General features: G+C 42.8%; 2 protein-coding genes across 4 annotated transcripts in view; one reads left to right on the forward strand and one right to left on the reverse strand.

The window, feature by feature from the left end:
• Window positions 1-427: 427 nt before the first annotated feature.
• On the reverse strand, window positions 428-5,853 carry nthl1 (nth-like DNA glycosylase 1). The gene is given in 6 exon segments (NM_001044419.1): window positions 428-862; window positions 1,197-1,302; window positions 1,587-1,746; window positions 2,094-2,264; window positions 4,303-4,529; window positions 5,742-5,853. Coding segments are annotated over 6 exon segments (903 nt in total). The 5' UTR covers window positions 5,848-5,853; the 3' UTR covers window positions 428-729.
• Window positions 5,854-5,973: 120 nt separating this feature from the next.
• Window positions 5,974-27,691, forward strand: part of tsc2 (TSC complex subunit 2) — a 32,253-nt gene continuing 10,535 nt past the window's right edge. Inside the window, exons 1-28 of one of the 3 annotated variants that reach the window (XM_012970165.3) lie at window positions 5,990-6,092; window positions 9,399-9,556; window positions 10,439-10,525; window positions 11,736-11,846; window positions 11,944-12,088; window positions 13,841-13,958; window positions 14,069-14,117; window positions 14,332-14,457; window positions 14,675-14,748; window positions 15,063-15,189; window positions 15,750-15,893; window positions 16,365-16,502; window positions 17,141-17,244; window positions 17,600-17,681; window positions 17,831-17,986; window positions 18,090-18,188; window positions 18,454-18,576; window positions 18,724-18,830; window positions 19,404-19,560; window positions 19,637-19,759; window positions 20,267-20,401; window positions 20,865-21,054; window positions 21,281-21,374; window positions 21,930-22,032; window positions 23,095-23,189; window positions 25,089-25,211; window positions 26,595-26,759; window positions 27,000-27,155. In XM_012970165.3, coding sequence (XP_012825619.2) covers window positions 9,419-9,556; window positions 10,439-10,525; window positions 11,736-11,846; window positions 11,944-12,088; window positions 13,841-13,958; window positions 14,069-14,117; window positions 14,332-14,457; window positions 14,675-14,748; window positions 15,063-15,189; window positions 15,750-15,893; window positions 16,365-16,502; window positions 17,141-17,244; window positions 17,600-17,681; window positions 17,831-17,986; window positions 18,090-18,188; window positions 18,454-18,576; window positions 18,724-18,830; window positions 19,404-19,560; window positions 19,637-19,759; window positions 20,267-20,401; window positions 20,865-21,054; window positions 21,281-21,374; window positions 21,930-22,032; window positions 23,095-23,189; window positions 25,089-25,211; window positions 26,595-26,759; window positions 27,000-27,155 — 3,269 coding nt within the window. In that variant the 5' untranslated portion in view covers window positions 5,990-6,092; window positions 9,399-9,418. 3 annotated transcript variants of the gene reach the window in all.

A 27,691-nucleotide genomic window follows, 5' to 3' on the forward strand; every position in this document is an offset into this window, starting at 1 on the left:
AAAATAAAGGTGTATAATTGATTTGATTTGGGATTTTGAAAAATGAGAGGCAGGTGTAGAACTGGGATTTCAGTCCCATGGGGCCTGAGTTGGATGGTGTCACGGCCAGAATGCAGTTTGTGTAACAATCTCCATTCAGAGATTGGCCTAGGCTGCCATCTTGTGGTTAAACATGTGAGCTGCACCCTCACATGATTTTTAGGCAAAAGGGGAGATTGAATTGATCTTTTTTTTATTAAACCGCTAACATTACTTATAGTATACAGTATAATAGAATACAGAATTTTCCACTGACCCAATAGCCAATAAGCATGTGAGTTTCCCTTGCGTCAGTCTGTTTCCCTCTGTCTTTTTTATGCGTCATTGTATCCTTTTACACTAAATCACCTGACCCGATTGAAGACACAAACTCACAGTGGTGCACAAACAGTATTCCCAAGTTTACTGAAAACATAAAAAGTCAAATGGAAGCATGGTCACATTTAGTAAATACCAAGACATTACAATACTGCTTCCTTCCCAGCAGAATGTGGTTTCCAACAGATACAGTGCAACATGTGGTTTTTTTGTCCTCAAAAGTAATTTTGGCCGGCCTATTACTGCGGCCATTTTTTACGTACAGTTGATGATCTCTTCCATAGGAAGGCTATGCTCAAGAGTACCCAGCACACTGCAGGTTCGGTCACTTTCCATTAGTCAAACCAATCACTCCGACTCCATACTGCAGCTTTATCTTGGCTTTTTCTTCTTTGCACCTGGACAGATATCCTTGTTGAGACATTCAGAGCACCGGGGAGACACAGGGAGGCAGACCTGCTGCCCAAACCCCACTAGTAGCCAGTTTATCTCACTCCATAATTCCCTAAAAAAAGGCAAAGGTGCAGAATAAATTCTACAATAGTATATAGTATTAAGTATTATTTTAGAACAACCTCCCAGCAGAGATGGTAGCACATCACTAAGTAGAGGAATTAAAATATTCTCTGTAAAGTTCTAGTGATTCTGAATTAGGCCCGGACTGGAAATCTGTGGGTCTGGCAAATGCCAGAGGGGCTGCTGTACAATTCCATAGACAGTCACTATTTATTGGGCTGGAGGGGGGGATGTTCTGTGTACTTGAAACGCAAGGGCCTATTTTGTTTTCCAGTCCAGACCTGTTCTGAACTGCCCGTAGCGGGGGGGGGGGGGGATACTACCTAGGCATCCAGTCTTCCATGGCCACCCGAGTCTCTTCCGGGGTCTTTGTTTCCTTTCTCACCCACTTTAGTCGGTTGGAAATACGATGCACGTGAGTGTCCACTCCTGCGAAGAAAGAGCGAGAGAGTTTAGAATCCAGCACCTTAAAAGAACAGACACCGCTGAGATGCCAGCAAGCTTCTCTGTTAATGTCAGCATTTAACTGATCCGAGATCTGCACCAGGAACAGGAAACCTGTGGCATTCTAGTTGCTGTGGGACAAACTCCCAGCATGCCCATGCAATCTAACATGGTGAGTTTGGGCAGGGTGACTGGGAGTTTTATAGCAGATGTTATGGGTGTCTGGCTGCCTGGAAGGTAACCCTTCATACAGTTACACTGATACTTACCAATCCCAGATACGTTATTCCAGGCAATGTCCATCACCAGATGAGCCATTTTGGGTCCTACGCCAGGTAATTTCACCAGGTCAGTGACATTATCAGGGATGTCTCCACCATATTTCTCTTGTAGGATCTCAGTTGTCTGCTTGATGTACTTAACTTTGTTCTGCAGCAAGATACCAAGAGAGCTGGGGTGTGCAAGGTCTGCCAGTTACACAGACACCCCCAAACCTCAGAATCTTTCACAAATCCTCCTATTGTCCAGCTCTACAAACCTGGCATTCCAAACTTAAGGGGAAATTAAAGTCTAAAAACTGGGGGGAGCCAATTAGTTACATTTAAATGCTAAATGTTACCTTTTTACCCCGGGACACTTTGCCTCCTATTAAAAACATGTCGGCCCAGGGTACTTTCCCTAAGACTGCCCCATTGTGGCAGAGTCTGCACCCATTCAGCCCTATTGAGATAATAATGTGTCTGTACTGAGTGATGATTAGATGTTACCAAACTGACCTTCCAAAACCCCACTGGGTAGATCAGCTTGCCAAGGGTGCCATCATCGGTCTCCAGAATCCTGCTAACTGTCAGTCCGTGCTGGCGCAGTCTGCACATGGCGGCTGAGGTCACCTGATCTTTAGTCTGACTGGAGAGCATGAGCGACAGAAGGATCTGGTACCTCATTACCTATAGAAGAGAGGGGAAAGGCAGAATCCATGTATTACACTGATGGCCGGGGAGAGGAGATGGGGCAGAAATACCTGTACTCTCCCCAGGGCAGCATGGTGCCACAATGGCGTTAGCACCGGTGCCTCTGGGTTGAATCTGGGCAGGGAAAGATATGGCTGGTACCATCTCTCCTTTCCGTGCTCTGCGTTCCTCCCACAGCCCTAAACATACTGATGCGCTCACTGGCTTCTAATGAATAAGCCCCCAGTGCATGTGTGTATGTGCCCGTGTTAGGGGAATTAGATTGTAAGCTCTGTTTTGCAATACTTTTGCTATAAAGATCAGTGACAGGACCCTCTCGCTTATACTGAGGTACAATATTCAATTTTCTGCTCACCCTAAGATACAGGGGTGAGGGGTAATTATCATGACAAATTAGTGCTGGGCGGTATGACCAAAAATTTATATCACGGTATTTTTCAAAATTATATCGGTATCACGGTATTTGACGGTATTTTTTTTCCCCATGCATGATTAGGTGACCACCCCAAACACCCGCCACCCGCACCCCCCCCGCCACCCCAAACACCCCCCCATCCGCACGCAGCCCCCCCACCCGCACGCACCCCCCATCCGCACGCAACCCCCCCACCCCCCCATCCGCACGCACCCCCCCCACCCCAAACACCCCCCCATCCGCACACCCCCCCCCACCCCAAACACCCCCCCATCCGCACACCCCCCCCCACCCCAAACACCCCCCCATCTGCACACACCCACCCCACCCCAAACACCCCCCCATCCCCTTCACATAAATATAACCCCCCACCCCACCCCCCCCAAACACAACCCCATCCCCTTCACATAAGTATAACCCACCCACCCACCCCCCCCACCCCAAACACCCCCCCATCCCCTTCACATAAATATAACCCCCCCCCCCAAACACAACCCCATCCCCTCCAAACACAACCCCATCCCCTTCACATAAAATATAATTACTGGCCAGGCACCCCCCCGACAGCTCACATTGGTATCCGACTCTGAATGCGTCCTAGCGATGGCGCTTTTGTAGAGTGTGCGCGCTGACGTCACGTGCGCGCTGACGTCACGTGCGCACCCGGAAGTATTCAGCACACCGGTATGTAGAAAATTCATATCGGTTTCAAAAAAAAAACCGGTGATCGGTTTTTACCGGTATACCGCCCAGCACTATGACAAATAGCAGAAAAGTAAATTTGAAAAAAAAAATGCTTGCATAATAACCGCACATTTTCATGAGATAATAATTCCATTGTGTCATCCTTGCACTAATGGCCACTAACTATAATAGAAATGGCAATTCCTGGAGTTGGGACTATATCTCAGAAACCATTTTTAGTAGAAAAAAGTGACATTTTCCTAAGATTCCAAACCTGTGCAATAAAGGGCACCCTGTACAGTTACCAGCAGGGTTGTATTTCCTACAGGAGAATGCATAGGCTAGCATAGATTGACGCTATTTCTCTATACAGGTTCATTTAGACCCAGGGAGTTGTCTAAGGAGTGTCTTAGTTACACCATTAAAGAGGCTATTTTATGCCCAATGCCTTCTTGTAATGGAATTATAACACAATAGGGAGCCTATGGCAGTCGAATAGGAGCTTGTGGCCAGCCTGTCAGAGAAACAATGGCGGCTTTGGCATGGCTAAAACTGCTCAGGCAGTAACGTGCATTTAGGGAATCTCAGAAAGGAATTTTCATTTAAACTCAGATTAAAACCATCTTTTCACAGATCAAAAGGACTTCGCTCCTGCTGGGATTTCCAACAGGGAAACAGATGAACCCACCAAGTGCCGAGAGCATCACCCACACATTTCTACTGCTCATAACCTCTCACGCTCCCCCCATTCTTACACTCTGGCTATACATGCTACAGGCCACTGTTCAGGAAACTGCAGCCCTTCAGTTCCCATCATGCTCAGTGGTTCCCATCATGCTCAGTGGTTCCCATCATGCTCAGGGAAGTGTGCCCCCTTTTGCAGACTAAACACCTTTATCCATGGAGCAGCTTTACCTCTGGGGCAGCATTCTGATCATAGCACTTCTCCGCTCCCATCTGATCCACCGGCGCATCCCTTCTGCTTCTCATCTGCCGTATGTTCTCCAGATGTTGCGCCCAGTTCTTTGGTTGCCATTTTGGCCTTTTAGCTACAGTCTCGCTTGCTGCCTGCTCGTATTCCACACTAACTCTCCTCTTTGATCGCTCTTTGGGGGAACTCGGCTTCTCATCTTCACTGTCATCTGCAACACAGGGCCTGTTACACTCATGTCTAACCTCTGGCGCCTCTCACATCACAGGGCTGCATTCTGGGAGCTGTAGTTTAACAGCAGCACAGCTTGCCATTGGGAACCCATCACTGACGTTTTAGGAATGTGCTGAATGTGTAAGGCAACTCATCAGTCTAAGCAGAAAGGAAGATAATAGGGCACGTGTATGTCCACAAGTGCAGTGAGCAAAGCGCAATTTTGAGCACAAATGCCATATTTTATTTTCCCGAGTGGCGCCAAGTGCAACTATACAGAAGGGCAAGGAGCACTAAAGGAACTTGCACCAAAATGTGCTTGAGTTCCTTTAAAGGGGTTGTTTACCTTTGGGTTAACTTTTAGAGAGTGAGATTCTGACACAATTTGCAGTTGGTCTTCATTTTTTGTTCTTAGCAGTTTTTTAATGATTTCAATTTTTGTTCTGCAGCTTCCCAGTTAGCAGTTTCAGCAGCCAACTGGTTGCTAGGTTCCAAATTACCTTAGCAATCAGGTAGTGGTTTGAACGAGAGACTGGTATATGAATAGGAGTGGGACTGAATAGGAAAGTAAAAAAAAATAAATAATAAAGACCAGCTGAAACGTTGCTTAGAATTGGCCATTCTATAACATACTAAACGTTAATGTAAATGTGAACCCTCCATAATGAAGATGGTTTTGTGCCCAACTGACTACAGGGAAAGTGCAGGGACCGCAGCTGCATTAATGGACATACATGAGTCTCAATATGTGAAATAAATTCAGTTTTTATCCCAAAGTAAAGGAGCAACACACTGACTAGCCTGGAGCAGCTGTTGGATCAAACAGGAGAAACCTCTACCTGTTTCATTTCATTCACCTGTTTTATTTACCTATAAAATCCCCACACAGGGCTAAGTGCCAGGCACCCCCAGAAGAGTAGTTTGGGGGGGAGGGGGGCTGGTTCTGCCGCTGGTTTAGTCCTTGCAGGTTCAATGCACAATAATATTAATAATAAGTACAGAGGGGGGGTATTATACAACTCCCTGCACCGCCCACACAAGCTACTGGGACTGTTTAGGGGACCCTCTGCCCAACGTGGTCTCTGCCCCCGCCTAAAGGCCTACAGTGCCGGTAGGTAGATCAGGGGAGGGGTTACTTGTACTAAACTAATGGCTTGTCCCGAAGAGCTTACACTCTTTCAATGGCCACCACGCTTCCACCCCTACTCACCAATGACTTGCCCCTTGCTGGTCCCATCCTGCTGATCCTTGCCCCCCACTGCCTTAAGTACTCCCCTCCTTCCCCTCCTTCCCAGCGGCCGGAGACTGCCACTCATGTCAAGCCCATCCGTGCCCCAATCGCCTCCTTAGAACTACATTTCCCACAATGCAGCGCGACCGGACATTCCGGGTTGTACTGAGCAACTTGTGATTGGCCGTGCGGTGGGCGGTGCTAGCTGTCCGGGGGCGTGTCTGGCAGGCCCAGAAAGCGGAGGCCCAAAGCGAATAGAGTGCTGGCCATGGGTGAGGGGTTGGTTTGGTTGTAGGGGCAGAAGGAGGGCACGCTGGGAGCCACTGGCGGGTAAGAATTGGTTTCTATTTGTGCAGCTGCTGCCATTCCTGTCACTATAGTATTGTGTGTGCACTTGGCACTGTGGCACTAACATAGTGGGAAATAGCTGCTCCCTGGCCATTGGCAGCTCCGTGTGGCTGCAGCCAAGGGGCGACCCCTAGTTCAGTCTGTGGGGCATTGCTTGGGCAGCTGTGGGGTAAAAGCGGCGCCTCAGTAACTTCCATTGCTTCTCCCCACCTTCTATTCTGCCTTTACCCGGGCAGCCTACTGCATCTGCTCAGGGCCATTACCCCATAAACACATTACTCATGGATAGAGAGTTAAATAGTAAACCAAGCAATAAGCAGGGGGGGGGGCAGTATCTGGGGGCATTATATGCCTTACTACACAAAGTCTATTATACATCTTCATTTAAAGGGGAACTCCACCTAGGCCCCGCCCCCTGTTCTCCTGCTGATCTGACTGACAACTTTCACATGTAACAGTAGTCGCCTGTCCTCCTTCAGCCTTCAGCCTGCACCCTCCCAATCCCACAATCCCCTGCACACGGGATGTCAATAAGGAAAGGAACATCACAGTGCAATGCATTGTGGGATATGTAGTTCCTGCATGCTGTCTGTAAGCTTTGCAATAGTTGGTACAATATGTAACGTCAGTGTTTTAGTCCCTCTTTCCCTGCCAGGATTTCAAATGGTGCAGAAAGAGAAGAGCTGTTTTTTTTTTTAGCATAAAAAACACCGATACAGTGATATCGTACAGATACAGTGGGGCTCTCCCTCCCATAAAAACAAAGATACCTTCTAGTGAGGGGCCTGTTGTTTATGATAAATATAATGTAAATATGGAGGTTCTGTAAAGCAGATGTAACAATGTGGGCAGCCGTAATTGCTGATAAAGTCTCTCTGCCAATTTGAGAAGGTAGATTGGCCAATATATATAGGAATGTGTTGCTCCTAAGATGCATATGGGTTAATTAAGAAGTACATTTCTGCTGAATTTGGATAAATCTGTAGGTTTCGGATTGGCATAGGCTAAAGGGCTCTTTTACTGGCGATGGGGCAAAGTGCAATACACAGGCCATGATATTTGCACCTTGTCGCATAGTCAGTGCCTATTGCTGGGGGACATTGGGCTTTGGTATTTACACTTGCACTTTAGACTGCACTGTATTTATGTTGGGCGAGGGGAGGCAGGTATGCAGGCCCCTACCCATCCAGTAACTTAGGGATTATTCAGATGTGCACATAAGGGGTGCGGAGGTGAAAGGACAGGGTTGCCTGGCACCCCCTAAACTTTGCAGTGGGCTGAATTTGAATCCGGTACAAGCTGCAGCGTGAGGGTCTGCCCCAGGCGCAGGTACTTTCTGAATGAGCAGTAAGGGTTGAAAATATGCCTCCATACCATTGACATCGGTTATTTAATTTATCTGACAAAATTGGCGAAGACTGACATTCCTGGCTGCTTCCGACTGTTTGTTTTTTTTTTACTGACAAGATGTATTGAATTTCCCAGTAGAACAATATGAAAGCAATAAATTGAGATGACAAATGAATGACTTGAGCGTTCCAGTCATTTTGAAAAGTTAAGAAAAAAAAAAGTAAAGAAAAGTAGAAAAAGAAAAAAATATATATAAAATAACATGGTAACTGTATATACAAGAAGTATTTAATGACAGGGGTATAATGTTGATTCTATACCAGATATTTATATAGGATACCAGAAGCAGGTTCATATTTTAATGCTTCCATGAGGGTACCCCGCGTGTAATGCTGGAAAGGGGGTTCCTGTTCATAGGCTGTACATGGGAGCCATACCTTGTCATAAGCTGCCATATTGTTTCCTAATAGGTAAGTCAGTTTCTCATTAGCGGCTATTTTGATGCCTTTAGCCTTCAGCAGTGGCAGCGTGGGGTTTGTTTCCCAGTTGCTAGCTATTGGCAATCTTGCTGACATTAGTATGTGTTGGCTTAAGCTGTGTGCTGGGTTGTTCAGTTTCTTAGGGTGTTTTTTCCCAGTAATGGCACAAAGGCATCCTTTTCATCCCACTGTTTTTTAATCCATGGCTGGGCTGCTGTCAGTTTTTTTTCTTATGCAAAATCTCTCCCCCCTCTCCAAAAATAACGCTGCTTTGGCTTTTTGGCTTCCACTTGGTGAAGCCAATGCCAGAGTCTGGGAACCCATGGATTGCACAGATCTCTTGATGTAAACGTATTACCAGACAGTTCTTTTCTTTAAAGCGGTGGTTCACCTTTCAGTTAACTTTAAGTATGTTATAGAATTCCAATTTCAAGCAACCTTTCAACTGGTCTTTATTATTTATATTTATAGTTTAAATTATTTGCTTTCTTCTTTCCAATGTTCAAAAGGGGGTCACTGTAGCTCTGTGAGGCTACGGTTTTATTGTCATTGCTACTTTTTATTAGTTTTCTTTTTGTTTACGTCCTCTCCTATAAATGCATCAGTATCTCATTCAAACAAATGCCTGGTCGTTATTGTAATTTGGACCCTAGCAACCAGATAACTGCTAAAATTCCAAACTGGAGAGTTGCTAAACAAACAGTGAAATCATTACAAAACCACAAACCAAAAAAAAAAAATAAAGACCAATAGCAAATTGTCTTAGAGTGTTGTTTTCTACTAAAAGTTAACTCAAAGGTGAACAACCCCTTTAATATGATAGTAAGAATGGAAGGTGAGCAGGGATAAACTCTGTATGGATGGGGATTCTGTTGTATCTGTAATGGGTATATATAATCTCCTGCAACAAGTATATTGTTACTGTCATGGCACGTTATGCAGGTCTGGACAATATTTAGCCTATTCACTGTTTGTGCACTGCTTTGTGCATCTGTACATCTAAAATGTCATCCCCTAGTTAATGAATAACAGTGCAGTATAATGGTGCTGTGTATCCGGCCTTTTAGTAAGTCACCAAACCATATCTGATTTTTTTTCTAATTTAGATTCAACACAGGTCCGACACTATTCCGTGCATAGTGTGCGCTCTGCTGTGTATCGTGTCAGGGAATAGTTTCTCTGTTGCACAGGCTCTGCCCATGGACAGATAAGAGAATACACATGGGCATTAAAGCAAAACACAAACTGCCCTGTGCATTCTTCTGTCTGTCAGAGCTCACAGGGGCAAATTTAGTCCCGTCACCCAGAAGAACAGAAAGCACACTCGGCACGGACAAGTGACAGACCTCTGGTGAGCTTACAGTACTCTTAAAGTTTGCAATTTAAATCAAGAATCCAGTGCGGCCATTACCTTAGAAATGTCACTGTCACTTTAATCCTTGTGTTTTCACTTGCACAGGCCGACTCGTTGCTGCAATAATGGCCAAGCAGATGGGTAAAGATCCTGGCCTGAAGGAAAAGGTGAAAATGCTATTGGGATTGGTGCCTGCACGAGTTAAAACCAAGCCTTCAGAGTGGAAACATCCGGAATATGTCATTACTGCAGATTTAATGAAGGTAATTTGAAAGTGGTGCTGCCTTTAGGGGGAATTCTTGTGCAGAATAGTTGTCACTGTAGGCTATTTGCAGCTGGCACTTGATGGCCAGTTCACCAGGCCAGTATTTAATGGGGTCTCTCTGACTCCTAACTTAGATACTATGGCTAAGGGACACTGTGCAGATGATCCACTTTTCCCTGTCTGCATTTTGTACGCAGGCTGAGGAAAGCTGATCTGCTCCTTCATGTAGCTCCACTGACGGCCTGTCGGCCTGTGTGCAAATACGCTGAATGGAATTTGGCCTGAAAATGCATACTTTTACATTCGCACAAATATATCAAAATACTGTATAAAATATATTTTTCTTTGAGACCTTAGACTGTGAAGGAGAGAATACTGGGAGTTGTAGTTTATAATATCCCCTTCATTTTGTTCTTCAAGTCCCTACTTCAGTACTTTGACTCAGAACATAGCAGTGCAGCCAAATTGTGGGTTATTTAAACGCCTCTAATGGTGGCCATACACATAGCAATTTCGCACAAAAGATCGTTCCTGCCCTCCAGTGACGCTCAGGGCTGAATCATCAGATATGGAGATAGAAACAATATGAATTCTACCTCCTTCTGCTGATTTAGCCCTGAACGTAGATTTTGCTTGGGCGCCTTCAGTTGTGCCTGATCAAAATCTTTTGACCTGGCCGATCCACGAGTCGACCAATATCCACAGCCTTTTGCGATATCAGTCGAGTTACACGCACCGAATATCTTACGAAACAAGGTTTCATGCAATATTATCGGTGCGTGTATGGCGGCTTGACTGTTTCGCTTGCTACTTTTTACACACCCGAGTCTCTCGGGTCTAAATAGCTTTGTGTAAAGGCTTTGCTGTGTTTTGCCTTCAGGAGCTGAGCTCTGAGTCTGCTCTCCACGTTCGCATCCGTGCAATTATTCAGGTCTGTGAGCTTGCAAAGACGAAAAAATTTGAAGAGGTGTGTATGAACTCTGCACTCTAGCAATGCATATACTATAATATGCCCCAAATGTCACCTAAACATGTTTTATTTAATTAAAAAACACATATTGTCCATTTGGGCTGCATTCCTTAGCATTTGGCTTTGGCACAGTGTACACACACACACTCAAACACACACTCACACACACACACACTCACACACACGTAGGAATGAGCAGCTTTACATGGGAATGTCACGTGGCACTGCTCATAACCTGAACTTCTCTTATTACTGGGAGGCACAACGTTACTTTGTTATAGTGAATGGACTGTGTGTATTTGTGTGTCCCTGGTCTGGGGGGATTAATGATGGAATGGGATAACACAAATTGGAAGACAACTTCCCTAGAAATAAGCAGTTGTCGGTGGTATACAGAGCTAGCACTGTCGCCTCTGTTTAAGGTTAGAGTGGCAAGAGTGGTTGACCTTTAAATTAACTTTTAATATGATGTAGAGAGTGATGTTTTGAGACAATTTGCAATAGTTCATCTTTTTTTGTCTTTTTTGTTATTTAGCTTCTTATTTAATCGCTTGCAGATTGCAATTGCAGCAATCTGGTTGCCAGGGCCCATATTACCCTAGCAACCATGCATTGATTTGAAAATAAGACTGGAATACAAATAGGCGAGGGCCTGAATAGAGAGATTAGTGATAAAAAGTAGCAATAACAATACATTTGTAGCCTTACAGAGCATTTATTTTTTAGATGGTCAGTGACCCCCATTGGAAAGCTGAAAATATTCAGAAGAAAAATAATTCAAAAACTATATATCCCCTGGGGCCAAACGATCAAATTAGAATGACGGGTATACGAGAAGTCTGATCGGGGACCACATCAACGAGCCGATGCGGTCCCCGATCCGATTAAATTTTTTAACCTGCCCGATTTCAGGCCAGATATCGATCAGGCAGGCCCCTCGTTGGTGCCCCTACACGGGCCGGTTAGCTGCCGAATCAGTTTAAGGCACTGTTATCGGCAGCTAGAATTGGCCTGTTTATGGCCACCTTAAACCTTGTGCCTTTGTTCCCCTTTATACTGTAGAATGAAATACAGTTCTGTATCACTTAACAGACCATATAATCATTTACAGTACCGGGGAATGACTATGTTTTTATTGGCCAGGACCTTTTGTATCCCTCTAATATGTATTCCTAATCCTAACCTTCCTTGTGTCCCACCTTTGCAGCATGCAGTAGAAGCAATCTGCCAATCAGTTGGTGACTTGATACAGCCCGAACAGCCAGTAGAAGCTCGACATCACGTTCTGCAGTTACTAAAGGCCATTATTGTGGGGCAGGTAATTCTACAGATCTACAGACGAAATCCTGGATTGATGCATCCCTCGCTCACCATTCTGTGTATTTAAGCAATTTTTCTGGTGTGACTTTCCCCAGGGTGAAAGACTTGGCGTCCTTCGTGCCCATTTCTTCCGAGTCATAAAAGAGTATCCTATGAATGAGGACCTTGCAGAGCGACTGGAGGTTTTTAAAGCTCTCACCGACAATGGGCGAGAAATTGCTTACTTAGAAGAAGAGCTCGGTAGGTTTTAATAAGGCAGTGCTGGTCTCTAACACTTAAGGGGGCATTTACTTTGACTTTGTCGCTGGAAATAAACATGACTTTGACATGATTTATTATGCAACAAAACCGTTACAATTCCCAATGCAAAAATAATCCAATTGTTAATTAATTCCCCCCTTAATGAAGGAGTTGTATAGGCAGATAAATCAAAATAAAAAGGTTTTGCCCTGGGAAGTTCTTTTTTCTGTTTTCATCTTCAGATGAGCATTTTTTGCCTTCCCCTGGATCAGGTTGAACTTAATGGAATTGTGCCTTTTTTTTTTCTTTTTTTCCCATCTTAACCACCATGTTATTATGTCATTTTAGAAACCCAAGGGGCCAATTATCAACTCGTGTTAACTTTTACAGGCATTATCTTACTGATGGGTAAATTTGTAAAAAAAAAAAAACAATAGTTTTAAAGGGATGCTTCACCTTAACGTTAACTTTTAGTATGTTGTAGAATGGACAATTCTAAGCAACTTTTCAATTGGTCTTCATTATGTATTTTGTACAGTTTTTGAATGATATGCTATATTATATCTTTAGATTCTTTCCAGCTTTCAAATGGGGGTCACTGACCACAGCAGCCAAAAACCTATTGCTCTGTGAGGCTGTTACTTTGTTGTTACTTTTTATTACTTATTTTTCTATTAAGACCCTGTCCTACTCATATTCCAGTCTCTCATCACAACTCTATCTTAGCAACATCCCTGGTTGCTAAGGTAATTTGGACCCTAGCAACCAAATAACAGCTACAATTTGCTGAGTAATAGTTTAAATAATTAAAAAACCACAAATAACAATAAATAAGGACGAATTGCAAATTGTCTCAGAATATTACTCTCTACATCATACTAGAAGTTATCTCAAAGGTGAACATCCTCTTTAAGATTTAATACTTTTTCTGTCAGGTTTAAGGGTCACAGGAGCAGGGGGTAAAGGTTACCAGGCAGACGGATACTGCAGTGATTGACATAATTGCACACCTTATACACAGCCCACAGGCCATATGTATTTAAAGTGTTCTTGATCAGGAAGTTTGAACGGACCTATAGTGAGTCCCTGTGTAAAACCCCTCAGTGGCCAGGGATTAGCACTGACACCATGTGTGACTAAAGCCGGCTTTCTGTCTGTGCTCTCTGTATCAGCTGTCTGTTTGAGATTTCGCTTCTCTGATGCCTCCCCAGACCTTTCATGCCGTTCCAGCCAGGTTCCTCTTATGTTGCTTCATTTCAGCAATGCTATCAGGAAAGATGGCAGGTTCTTGTTTTAATACTGTGTTCTGACTTCATGCTGATGTCTGTGCAGGGGATAAAGGGGAGGCTTTACTATTCTGACATGACTCAGTGTATCGTGGGTGATACCTTTTACTCTTCCTGTGCCCCCCTATCAATGGAGAGAATGGATTAAACGGTGAATACATAAACACTATTTTCCAGACTGGAACAATAACTTCCAGTGCAGAAAATAATAATAATCCTAGTTATGATTTGGGCTGCTGCTACTGCTGAGCAGTGCTGGGCACTTTCACTCTGTAGATCAGAATGACAGTCAACTTCTCAAAGCAGTCAAACCTATTCTGACCATGGGGTTGCCCATTATTTGATTTGCCCAGCACTTGGGTTAAAGCACTACCCTGCAGGAACCACTGGTTTTTACACTTGATAAATGTATCTTGGAACTTTGTACCAACTTATTAACATCTATTTTTAATTAATCTCTCTTTAGCTGTCTTCGTCCTCCAGTGGATGGAAATTGGTTTGACTCCGGATTTCCTGCATGTTTTAGTTAACCTGGTTAAGTTCAATAGCTGTTACTTGGAACACTTTATTGCTCCTATGGTGCAGTAAGTACAAAATCTGATTTTGTTTTAAAAAAAAAAAAAAATTCACGATTCCCATCCTGAGTAATTTATTGTATTTAGAAGCTTAAACATGTCTTTTCTCTGGTTATTAGGATGATATGCCTCCTCTGTAATCGCACGACATCTCCTTACGATATTGAGGTTGGTATAGAACTAAATCATCTCACTAAACATTTTTATTTAATTTAACGTTTTGCCATTTCCCCCCCCGCCAAGGTTCAGGAGTAAGTTGCGTTCAGCTCACAAGAAGGATGTAGTGTTAGATATCAGCCAACTCTATTTTGTTTTGGCCCACCAACATTTTTTAAATATCACCTGCCTGCATTGCCGCTGACTCTGCCTTTTTTTTTTGCAGGTTTCCTTGAAGGTTCTGGATGCAGTGGTCTGCTATAACTGCCTTCCATCAGAGAGCATTCCTATATTTGTTATGACCCTGTGCCGCACAATAAATGTTAAGGAGCTGTGTGAACCATGCTGGAAGGTTTGTTATGCAGAGATGTGGGGTTTGATTGTAGTGCTAGGTACAATTTGGAAACAGAAAGTCACATTTTGGAAATGAAGTGTTTAGGTCATACAGATATTGTCACTAATGGGAAGAGGGGCTCAGTAGACACTGCTGACATAATGACTAATGATTTATTTTGCTTATAATTGATTATTTTGCCTTAGGTTGTTTATGTATTTTATTTTCTTTGCAGCTGATGCGAAACCTTCTGGGCACCCATCTTGGGCACAGCGCCATTTACACTATGAGTCGTATAATGGAGGATAGGTACGAACAATGTAACGTTTATCTTCTCCAGTGATAGTAATAATTTGGAAAGGCTATTGAATCCACAGCCGCCAGTGAACAGGCAGCATTTACTGGTACAGAGCAGATTTACATTATGAAAGGGAAATGACTGCTTGGTTGCCATTGGTTACTAGGCCTCTGCAATTGTATTTGGCTGGGACAGCAGCCGTCAAATGCTCAGTTTTTACACAAATTACAATAAAGATACTCTAGGGATCTCGGCTTTTATTGGTGTTCTAGGTAAATGTGCCTCCCTTGTTAAAGTTCTGTGCCTTTTTGTGATTATTTTGCAGAGCCCACATGGAAGATGCCCCTTTGCTAAGAGGAGCTGTGTTCTTTGTTGGGATGGGTCTCTGGGGAGCTCACAGACTCTTCTGTCTGAAGAACTCCCCGATATCTGTTCTCCCATCTTTCCTGAAGGTATTGATAAAAACAGAGCCATTTGGATTAGAATAATAATCTTCAAGATTTAATAAATATTAACCTGTTGAGTACGATACATCCATAGCATCAACACCTGCATTAATGCTATGGAAGCGGCTTTTTAGACTTTAACAATAATGTACAGGATGGCTACTGTTTAATTTTTCTTCTAAACTATTCAGGTTGGGGGAACCTTCCATTAGCTATCTTCCCTTTTGTGGTTTATGATTTATAATTATTGTTTGGGGGTATGTTAACAGCAAATTAAATTATTTTACTCAACTGCTTTAATATTTGGGTTAATATTATCTGTTCATTGTTATTATTATCCTTTATATAGCACCAGTATATTCTGTAATGCTTTACAGGGATTATATATAATTTTCCATCAGTCCCTGCCCCAGTAGATCATTTTTGTTGGCCTTAATGATCATTTCAGATGAAACACTAGGCATCCTGAAGAATTCATCCCCTATGCCTAATCCCAGTTTTTGTTGTTTTGTTCTTTTCCTATGCTTATTTAATTGATTAATTACATTTTCTGTTTTCTGGATCAGGCTATGAACTGTAACAATGCCGTTGTCTCCTATGAGATTGTCCTCTCTGTCACTCGGCTAATCAAGAAGTACGGCAAGGATGTGCAGGCTGCCACGTGGGACGTTCTCCTTGATATCATCGAGCGATTATTCCAGCAGCTTCAGGTACTTAGTAAAAGTGAATATACCTGGTATGTTTATTAACCGTGTCCTAAATATTTTAGAGTAGACTATGCAGAATCTGATATAAAATCTGCCTTCCTAATCTTTGTTTAAAACGGTAGATACTCTTGAAATTTTTGGCCATTTAGGGAAGATGAAACCTAAAGAATCTCTTGCACCTGAGTGCACTTCACCTTGCACTGATGATGTTTATGCATCAAAGCTATTGCTGCTAGTAAAACAGCATTGGGTGTGGCTATAGAGGGGCTTATATTGGAACAAGCAAGGTTTTATTCATAAACATGATTCTGTTTTTGTACCAGTTGTCATAAATGAGCCTTTAAATCAAGACTGAACAGATTAGTGGCCGTTACAGTTTGCCGACTGTTGCCCTGTAAGGGTTCCTATTGCATATACACGTACACAGCAGTCACAATTATGTTTTGTAAATAAAGTGCCACTTGATGTTGCCAGGTGCTGCGGAGTCAGGAATTAAAGGCTGCGGTGCACAATCTCATGACCACCACAGAGGAGCTTTATAACCAGAACGGATTCCATGGAGATGAAGAGAGATTTTTCGAGCTGGTTGAAAAAGGGGCAGATGAAAGACCTGTGAGTCTTAAGTAGTTTGAGTTATATTATATAATCATTCTAAGATAATAAGATTTGGGCTCTGAAATGAAACAGCTGCAAGGAAAACACCTGAAAGCTGACCAACTTCAGTTATTGTTTAGAACAGTAGTCCTCTTGTTTCTGTTATAGTGTCTGAAAAAAACACTACAACCACTGTGAGGTTTTTGTCCCTAAACATCTATAAAGTAGCTATGCAGTACCTGGTCATGGTCATTTTCTGCATCTCATAATGTATAGGGCACGTGGAATAAAATAAAAGATACCTGAAGGCTTACTTGTGGCATATCCTTGGCTCACTGTGAGTGGGAGCTTTGCCCCTAGAGAAGAACTTATAGCTGATTATTTTTTTTAAAAAAAAGGATTCAAAGCTAGGTTAAAGAGTCATGGTACCCAAGAAAAGGGGTGTCAGTCTTTAAACTCGCCAATCCCCACTTTCGCAGGCGAATCCATAGGGTGTCTCTCAAGTGCAGACATAGGCATTATGGTTAATTTGATTTGGAAAATAAAAACTATAAAAATATATTTGTTCCCTGGGTATTAGCCACTGAAGCCTAACCCTATTTTTTGGCCTGAAAAAAAAATCTGTGTATTCATCTCCATTTTGTCTTTCCTTATAGTTTGCATCAGTTGTGAACCTTATCACCTACAGAGCTCAGTCCATTCACCCTGGGAAGGAAGGGTGGATTATGAATCTACAGAAACTGATGGATAGATATTTCAGGTTAGATCATTACTTATTTCATTCCATCACCTTCTTTTGCTGTTCATACATTCAGCATAGTCTACAGGGGACCAATTTAATGACACATTTTGGGCTACTTAAAAATGCTCCTGAAACACCCCATGTGCCATTATCCTATTGGCTGTGGCACACACTCATGTTTTTCTTTGGGATAATTTAGACTATGACTGAGGTTGTCCTACTGGAGGCCTGTGGACTTTATAGCATCATTTAAATTAAATCCCCACACGTGGCTAAGCATCATATAACTGCTTTACTGAATGAAAACCTTGATCTGTGCAACTTCCAACCATATGTCCTTACTAAATCAACCACACCAAACCATGTCTTTCAGGAGCGAGTCTCGCAGTGTTGTACGCATGAAAATCTTAGATGTTCTGTCCTTTGCGTTGAGCATCAATCGCCAGTTTTACGAGGTTTGGTTTCATCCCCTATTCTCATGTGCCACTATTAATGTATCTAATGTCTTCAAGTACCAAGTGATAAGGCACATTTCAGCGACATCATAACAACTTTTGTATTAGTAAATCAGATGACTGACTTTACAAGCCCTATTTCCTTTCAGGATGAGTTGATCGAGAAGGTAGTTACTTGCCAGCTAGCCCATATACCCGAGGATAAGGACCACCAGGTGCGCAAACTCGCAACACAGCTCCTTGTGGACCTGGCTGAATGCTGTCACTCCTGCCACTTCAATAGTCTCATGGATATCATTGAGAAGGTAACTGTTAGGTAGCTGTGAAAGAAATATCAAACTTTTAGTGTTGTGTTTGTTATCTCTTTTGATCTGTTACCTGAAAGCTACTTATTGTTTCTGAACTCAGGTGGTGAACCGTTCCTTGTCCACACCAGAGTCAGGTCATGATTCTTCTTCTTTGGAAGATGTGAAAACCTCTGTTCTGGGGCTGATGGTTATTCTACAGGTAGGTCCCAAGCACACCTTTATTTTTTTCTAGCTAAGAATGCATTTCTTTTGGATTTTCTGGGTTCCTTTCACATTTCAAAAACATACAAGGCAGGTTGATTGACTCATTAGGGCAGGAACTGATGTGAATGGTGCATAATCCCTGTAAAGTTCAGGAGAATGTGCCAGATCTATCTATCATCTGTCATCTATCTATGTAATATACTATATAATACTGCATATCTTTAAATCTTTTAGCATTAATATTCCTTCTTTTTCTGCAGACCAAGCTATACATTCTGCCAGCCAGCCATGCCATGCGTGTGTACGAGATGCTGATTAATCATATCCAGCTTCACTACAAATACAATTACAGCTCACCCATTGCTACCAGTATACGCCTCCAGGTGAGGAGAAACCTTAAGAGAGCAACCATGTTGTTACATATGTATGTAAATATGGGGTACTTTGATTGCACTGTAATAGTAATAACCACAAGGCAAGATTTGGTGTTCTACAGAAGTTTATATGCTGTATTCTTTTTCGTGTAAAAGGTTTTTGACTTCCTCCTACACCTCCGAGCTGACTCTTTGCGGCGTGTTGGGCTACCTAACAAAGATGGCGCCTTCAGATTCAGTCCCTATTGTCTTTGTGAATCTGTGTAAGTTTTGGGTTTGGCTTGCTTAACTGTCTGCAGACTTCTGACCACTTTTAGTAATTTGGCTCATCTTATTGTCAGCGCCATTACCCTGTCTTAGTACATGGGCAGTTCTCGTTAACGTCCAAGCACAGGGCTGCAAGTTTCTTTGTTAATAAATAGCTATTGTATGGTTTGTGATATAAAATGTAGGATACTAAATATTAATAGTGACTAATCTACTGCAGATCTAAATACAGAAGATTAAAATAATTGCAGCTCCTGTTGTTTTATACGAATGTTTTACCAATATCCATTCACGCTGACACCAATGCCAAGCTATTTCCTGATATTTTGTGGGCTATTGCCAATACTCTTTATGTAATGAAAGATATATTATTTTATGCATAGCTGGATGCTGGCTCAACAGTCTTCCAAAGGCTACATTGTGTAGCCTTGAATGTTTTAAACAGTGAAAGGTGATTCTCTAATTTATTATCTCAACTGCAGTCGTTGTGCTGTCCCATAGTTACATGAACTTTGGGATTAGTGCAAGATGTGATGTTCTGCATTCATATTTATACCCTCTGTTCACAGAAATGAACAAGAGAAGAGAGCAGCTGAACGCAAGCCAGCAGGCACCTTGTCACCCCCCTCTGGTAGCCCCAGTGTCCCATCACAGACTGTCACTCCACGCATGGGATTCTTGCCATTCTCACTAGCATTTGGGGTTATCCTGCAGTGCCTAAAGCAGGTAAGTAGAGGCGCAAGGCTTGGCTTCTGAGCTGAAATAGTTCCCTTCTAACCAAGTAACGTTTGTCCTTCTGCAGGAAACTGACTGGAAAGTCCTGAAACTAGTCCTCAACAAGCTGCCAGAGTGTCTGCGTTACAAACTGCTCATTCTGTCATCTCCCTGCAATATAGATCAACTGGCTGGCTCTCTCTGTGCTATGGTAAGAAGGTGTGCTTTCCAGTCTGTCAAATGGGCAACACAAAGAGATCTCATTTACTTGTAGGATAATGGGGAAAGCTGTCCAACTGGAGGTCCATAGGCTTCCTAAATCTGGCCCCCAGATTTCTCAAGAGCTCCACTGAGAACTTTGGATCATATTGTAATCTGGCCCCGAAGGGGAGTAATTATCCTGTTTGACTGCACTGGTTTAATATATTCTGTACCTTAAAGGGATTCTTTATGGTGTAGTTTTTTTAATTAGTAATTTATTATGCGTTGTAAACAATTCATTCTACCATTTAAAATGTCATTCTTAGTAGTAATACTCACCCCCCCCGTCTTGACTGACCGTCTGCTCAGGAAGCAGGGAGTGTCTGTGTGGCGTGTGTGTTCTGTATGCTGTAAGGGGGCTATTCATTGAGGCATTTTTTTTAAATCGTCTTCCTGTGACAGAATCCCTTTTAGTGTTGTGGACATAAAACAGTAATTGTTAGCTTCATATTTCTAGCTTACAGACAAGACTGCAAGTGATCGCCTTTACATTACTCCCGATGGCTTCTCTCGTACTGACCTTCAGCTGGCAGTGGTTCCTGTACTGACAGCCTTAACCTCATACCACCAACACCTAGAGCTCTCTAAACAGGTACTGGAAAAGTTATTCCTTTTGTAAAGCCACACAAGAATTACACTTTTCAACCATTAGAGGGCACTGTATTAGAGTGTAAGCATGAAGTTTCTGTGTTAGAGCAATCAGGGCTGCTCCCTGGCCTTTTAACAGTAAGGTCAAATACATAGACCTCTGAATGATCAGTTTAGCTGCACTTAACTGATAGCCAAATTGGCCCTTACAAGCCCTTAACTGTCAATTCATCAGCAGCTTGAGTAATTGGATCAATCAGGTTAGCTGATGGGAATTCTATTTCGGTGAGAAAGGTTGCCACCAAAACGTATTTACCAACATGCTCCATTGTAACATGGAAAATTTGGACACAGGTGAAACTAGCCAGTTTGCCTAAGAATTGCTTGATTATCTGCCGAGCTATATACATACAATTTGATTGGGTTAACTGGAGTCTCCTAAACCAATGAAATGTTATTATTCCTAGAGGGAAATGGTAAGGTGTCTGGAAACAGGCCTGATCTTTCGCTGCGGCAAGCAGTGCGTTGTGGCCCTTTCCATGTGTGTGATCGAGATGCCAAGCATTCTGATAAAATCCCTCCCGGTCCTTATCGTGAAGCTAACCCATATCTCGGCCACTGTCACCATGGCCATACCAATGCTGGAGTTTCTTTCAAGTAAGTACTACTTAAGTAACTATATAATCCTGTCATGAAGAAAAGTAGCAGTAACATCTTTTTGTTCACTGTTTCTTAATTTGCTTTAATATTTGGCCTTGAAGCCATCTTGTTCCTCCCAGAGGATCAGTATGTTTATTGTATAGAAAAAACTGTGTTCTGAATATCACTAGACCCATCTGTCTGTCTTCTTGTGATAATGCTAATGCCGTCTGTTTTCTTTCAGCTTTGGTCCGCCTGCCCCACTTATATGCAAACTTTGCCGCAGAGCAGTATGCCAGTGTGTTTGCCATCTCCCTTCCCTACACCAACCCATCAAAGTAAGTTGTGGCATTACTGATGGACTCAATATAAGCAGGGAAGAGGGAAAAGATAATCCACTGGATATATCGCATGTTGCCACGTTGCCTGTATTACTTCTTGACTCACCCGCTACTAACCAAGTAACAATCCAAGGGCCCTTGAAATAGTGGGCATCACACAGATGCTGCCAAAGAGTCTTTAACTACTGTATAGTTGTTCTTTTCTGTATTGCTGCTTTACAGCTCTGATGTCAAGGGTTCAATCCTGAACAGGTAGCTGTCTGCACCAAGTTTGTAAGGTGGTACAATATGGGGTGTATATATTAACATTGGAGGCAAATATCACCAGTGATTGGCAATAGCAACCAATCAGTAATTAGATTTTAATTAGAAAACAAAAGCAAAGATCTGATTGGTCGCTATGGGCTACATCACCTGTGATGTTTGTCTCCAGTGTTAATAAATGCACCCTTATGTGTGGTGTCTGTACAAATCCTGGTTTCTGGTAGGCTAATTGACTGTGCTTATTACTTTGTGGCACTGCTTAATAGCACAATCTATTTGTTTCTGTAGGTTTAATCAATACATTGTATTCCTTGCACACCATGTCATTGCCATGTGGTTCATCCGGTGCAGACTATCCCTACGGAGAGACTTTGTGCCATATATAACAAAGGTAAATTCTGCTATGTATAAAAATCTTGCTTGTAGTTACTGGGCCCCATGCACAGTCTCCATATTCTCCAGCTGCATTTTCTGTGTGTAGGGTTGCCGCCTTTTTTTTTCCTCTAGAATACCGGCCTTGGAGTTTGTGGTACAGGCAGTGATGTCACTTGGGGGCTGCTGATGAAGTTATTGGGTGGGGAATTGGACGGACTTGGTGGAGGAATGGGAGTTTGGTATGCTGATATGGGCATATGGGGTGGGGAAATGGGCACGGCAGATGCTGTCTCTATTTAAAAGGGGCTGATTGGCCACAGAGAGAAGGGAGGAATTTATAGGTAGGGTTTCCAGACTTACAAATTTACTGGCAGATGTATTGTTTGTATATCTGGCACTGGCCCTAGCTGGAGATTTGATGGCTAGGCCAATCAAATACTGGCTGGGTGGCAACCTTAGCTGTGTGTTTACCTAACAGGAGCATTTCAAAGAGGACACACTGCTCCCCACGGTTATAGTGTTGATTAGTGTTCTTAAAACTATTCCAAGGGGGCTTTGCAGTACATTGTGTATTAAAGGGGACCTGTCACCCAGACACAAAAAACTGTATAATAAAAGGCCTTTTCTAATTAAACATGAAACCCTAACTCCTTTTTTTATTAACACATCCAAACCCATTATAAAGGCATTTAAAAATCCCAGCTGTCAATCATATATTGCCTTCCTCACCTCTATGCCTTAGTCATAGTGGCGGGGCAGACAATTACTCTCACTTTTCATTCAGCACTCACTTCTTCGCCATCTAATTTGTGTAGCCAGTGCATGGGCATCGGGTCCCCCATTCTGGCACATAAACAAGCTTTTGAGGTTGTCAAAGCTTGCCTTTATTACAGCGCCTACAAAATGGCGCCTGCCTGCTTGCTGTGATTGTGTAATTCCCAGACTGAAGGAAACCAGATTTATGTTTAAATTGTATAAGTGAAATCCATTTTGCTTGACAAACACAATAGAAGAGAATTTGGAATTCTTTCCTAGGGTGACAGTTCCCCTTTAACCTTTACTCTGGTCATTATCTCAGGGTTTGCGATCCAATGTCCTGCTGAGCTTTGATGACACACCGGAGAAGGGCAGCTTTAGAGCTCGCAGCACCAGCTTGAACGAGAGACCCAAAAGGTACTGTGTTTTGTGTTATCCAGTGAAAAATAACACCTCTAATTAATGATTAGTGCAGGTTTCTCAGTTTTAGTCATCAGCTCGGGGGACACTGGAACAGTGCGCTCCTAGCAAAGGGGGCCTTAATGATATTATTCAAAGCATTGCCATTTTTTATTAGATATCCTGCATTAATCCTTGGTCCCCTGGACTAGAGTGTGATATTTTGTCTTTTGTTTTTTTTAGCATTATTTTCTTCCAGTCTTCCTTCTTTCTTTTCTTTAGTTGTCTTGCACTCACTGTAGGCATTTTGGCTCCGCCCTTGTACTCTTAATGTAACTGAATTGGTGAAGGCAAGACACACCAAGATATCTGCTTGTATATGTATGTATAATGCATTTTGTAACAGCGCCACCTGCTGGTCACTTTCTGAACATGAAGTAGACAAGGACATTGTTTGAGGAAGTTATCAGGAGGAAGAAAGAGGGCTGGGCTGATGTTCTTTTGGTTAGGAAAGACATGAGAAAAGTTATCTGAGGTTTCCAATGTTTTTTTGTAACCAGAAGAACATCAGATCAGCCTTTTTTTTTTTGTTTTTTTTTTCTCACAACAACTTTCTAAACAATGTCCTCTACTGCCTCATATTCGGAAAGTGACCAGCAGGTGGCGCTGTTGTGACAAAATGCATTCATATTAACAGCACTTTTAGCCCTTAATATCTTTGAAATAAAAAAATAAATAAGGAACGTAAATTGCGAAAGTGCTTAGTTTAGCACTCAAATTATTTGAAAAATATCTTATTCTTAGTCTATGCAGTCCCTAAAATGATATTGCTATGGAGCGCCAGGGGGTGGGGGGCTGTTTATACAGAGAGCAGTATGTTAAGCACAAGCCTAACTATCCCCTTTATAACTCTACCCCCTTTATACTTTGATGTCAAAAACATTTTCCCCTTAGGAAATGGTAATGATAGATTCCCTCTATGGCAAACTTAGAAGTCCAATCATCCTCAGGCTGTGGTTGCTGGTAGCCACATTTGTATTTACTATCCATTAATTTAGCTTTGGTTTTGTTTTTGTATTAATGTTTTTTTTTGTATTTTAATGAAATTGGTTTTGGGAATTATAATGTTTTTGCAAATATCAAAGAGCAGCAAAAAAAAGAGTGCAAACTATGCTTTGTTTTTTTTTTTATTCTTGCCTTGTAGTTTTAGTTCCAAGTCTTGCTCTTCTTCTTTTAAATCATTTTACCTGACTCCAAAAATAGGGCTGTGCTAATTTTTCTCCCCTGTTTCTATCGGTGGTAAAGAAAAAGTACTGCTGAGAACCTATTGTTTCTCAAACCCATATAAGTCACTGGGCACTCACACCTGCTGAATGACTTCAGCCAATGAATGGACAGAGGTGTGTCTTTCCTTTCCACACACCTTCCTGTTACAGTTAGACCCCGCCCCATTTGCTTCCTGTCAGGTGATCAGTGAGTGAGCAGAACATCACAGGGGCACATAGTAAAATATCAAATATTTATTGATCGCTAATGGCAAGTTGGAGATTTTGCTGAGCTGGGGAAACCACCATATCTGGTGCAGTCCTATTAAGCTTGGAGTGTAACTGGTTTCCCCCCCCACCCCCCTTTTTGTGCCTAGTTTTCTTTATGCTTTCCCCCTTCTCATTTGTGGCATTTATTTTCTGTTCTGTTTGTTTTCTGTTTCTCCTTCTATGCTATGTACCCCCCAATACTGATTTCCTCGGCTGCTGGTGTTCGCACTCTACGTCTTTTCACCCGGTTCCACCTACGTCCTGTACATGTGGGTGTACATTTTATGTGATATGGTGGTTGGGCTGTGGGGGGATAAACAACCCCATTGCCCTGTGGGAATATTTTTTTTTTTTTTGCCCACCCTTTGATTTGAATGGGTAGCTTGAAGCTATCTAAACACACAAAGCCTGGCTTCAGTGACACGTCCCCAGTTAAGGAGATGAGAGATCTCTCCAATGCCTTCCGCTCTCGCAGCATCAGCGTGTCGGAGCATGCTGCGTACAGGTAGTGCCAATGTTGAGACGGGCAATGCCCTCTGCACTGGGGCGGGAAGGGGATGCATGCCAGACAGAACTGCATGCCCATGTAGACACTAGTGCCAATCCCATAACTCCCAGAGGTACCTCTCAGCGGTGGGTGCCTTAACCCACCCAATGCACGCTGATACTCATCAAATACTCATACAGCAAGCGTTGGTTGTATTTTTATTTTCTGTAGATGGACTAAAACACCTTGCCGCAGAAAAGGTTGCAATCTGACTGTTGCTCCAAAATAAGAGCCAAATGTACATTTCTATTCGTCCCTTGGGGTTTACTTGAACTTTACCTCTCTACACAGTTATCTCTTTCATTGCATTTCAGATATTTCTCAAAATACTGTTTCTGAAAGCGTAAAAAAGAGTTGGATTCAGGATGCAACCTTTTCTTCCTGGATTTGGTGGTAGACTGCAGTTTATCTTGCATGACTTTTACACTGATCTTGCCACGGACCTGACGAGCATGGCCAGTAATCTCCCTGAAACATTTCCGTAGCCTCCGGCAATGAGACACACACCTCTCTGTTGATGTAAAAAGAATGCTCTGTGTATTATATTGGGAGGCCTTTTCAGCTTTTAGTAGCATTATATCTCCCAGCGTTCTATAGCCAACTCCGCCAGAGTTGTTCCATGGCTGAAGGCTGCCTGTCCATGGTTAATGCCAGTATTCCATGGTACAGCTCCTAACTGCAAAGCAAGGTGATACATTTTCAGGCTTTGTGATCCTCATGTATCCGTTAGCCCTGCACACTTGGCAGCCATGAGATATCAACGGCTTCCATGTCATTAGGGTGATGATAATTCATTCCGGGCATTTTTGGGATCTTAATTAATTTTACAATTTAGTACAGGGGTTTCCAAACTGTGGAGATGGCCTCCAGGAGGGTTGGATCTGTAGCAGGGGTAGCCTGAGGGTTATCAAGGGTGAGATTTGAGGAGAATGCCTAATTGCTCTCCTAGAGCAAGGAGGCTTGAAGATCAATTATGGGGAAATCTGGGTTGAAAATGTATTTGCAGTCCAAGATATTCTTGGAGCAATGGCTGATTCAACAATGTTTTCCTATCTGTAACCTTTCCATGGAGGTCCTGACCAAGGACTGGAACTTCTAAGCAGGGCTTAACAGTCCAGAAACCATGGATTCAATGTGAAGATGATTTAGGTTTTATAGAATCCAGTACAGGATTATTGTAGCCCTAATGACATGGGGTTGGTTGACAACTCTGGTTGTAGCAGAGAATGGCTCAGTCCGCATGGCTCGGTGATGCTCAAGGGGATTACAAGTCCGTGCATCGTCAGTCCTCAGAAGGGATTTTGTGTCACCAAAACAATATGAGCCCTCTGTCTTGCACAGCCGTATGCAGACTTCTGTCACCAGCTCCAGCTTGAGTTCAGCTGATGAGAGCTCTATGGCCCAGGCTGATGACAGCCTGAAAAACCTTCACCTGGAATTGACCGAAATCTGCCTGGATATGATGGCACGATACGCCTTTGCCAACTTCACAGCCGTGCCCAAAAGGTAAGTACTCGAATGTTGAGCTTCCTGGATCATGCTGATAGTAAGGCCTCTGTTAAACATAATATACCCCTAATATACCCCTCTGTTAAACATAATATACCCCCAGAGCTTATTATATGCAGATTGTACTCTCAACTCTATCAACAGAGCATCTAGTTAGGACCACTGGATGGTGTTATTTCAGCTGCAGGAAATGCTCCCTTACCTAATACGTTTACCATGGTGTCCTTTTGCCCATAGGTCGCCTGTAGGTGAGTTCCTGCTGGATGGCGGAAGAACGAAGACCTGGCTAGTTGGGAACAAGCTGGTTACCATTACAACAAGTGTGGGCATGGGGACACGTTCTCTTCTTGGCCTGGATACAGGAGGGGAGAACCATGGTGACACTGAGAACAGGTAGGATTCAATGCTATGGCGGCACAGATGATATCCAAGGGTGGTGTTCTGTTATCATACTGACCTGAGTACCTCTGTTTATGTCCTTGGGGGTCAAATAGGAAATGTTGAATTTTTTTTTTTGAAAGATTTTCTTTATTGTGAGTTTTCAAAAAGAAACAATTTTTGTTCAAGAGAAGTAGGAAAAAGGAAAGACAGAGGGGGTTGGGGTCACGAACGGTGCCCCCGAGAGTTGTGGGGTGGGGTATGGGGAGAGAGAGAAAAAGGGAAAAGAAAAAAAAAAAGGGGGGGGGGGGGTGGGCTTCCTTGCATATCCTGTACATTTTGTGTTTATTCAGATTTGTGCCGTGGTTTCCTTAGGCAGTTTCAAATAAAGAGAGTTGTATTTGTAACTTCCAGTCTCATGTCTTTTTATTGCATCCTTGTTGTGTCCAAGTCTTATCCGTAAAATGTGACGGTTTGGTGTTTCCTTTTATTGTGTCCTGTTTGGGGAGTATATCAGCCTTGATGGTCCTGGGCTTCTGTTAGCCAATTAT

This window comes from Xenopus tropicalis, chromosome 9 (assembly GCF_000004195.4).
Source record: "Xenopus tropicalis strain Nigerian chromosome 9, UCB_Xtro_10.0, whole genome shotgun sequence".
In the NCBI taxonomy this organism is placed as follows: Eukaryota; Metazoa; Chordata; class Amphibia; order Anura; family Pipidae; genus Xenopus; species Xenopus tropicalis.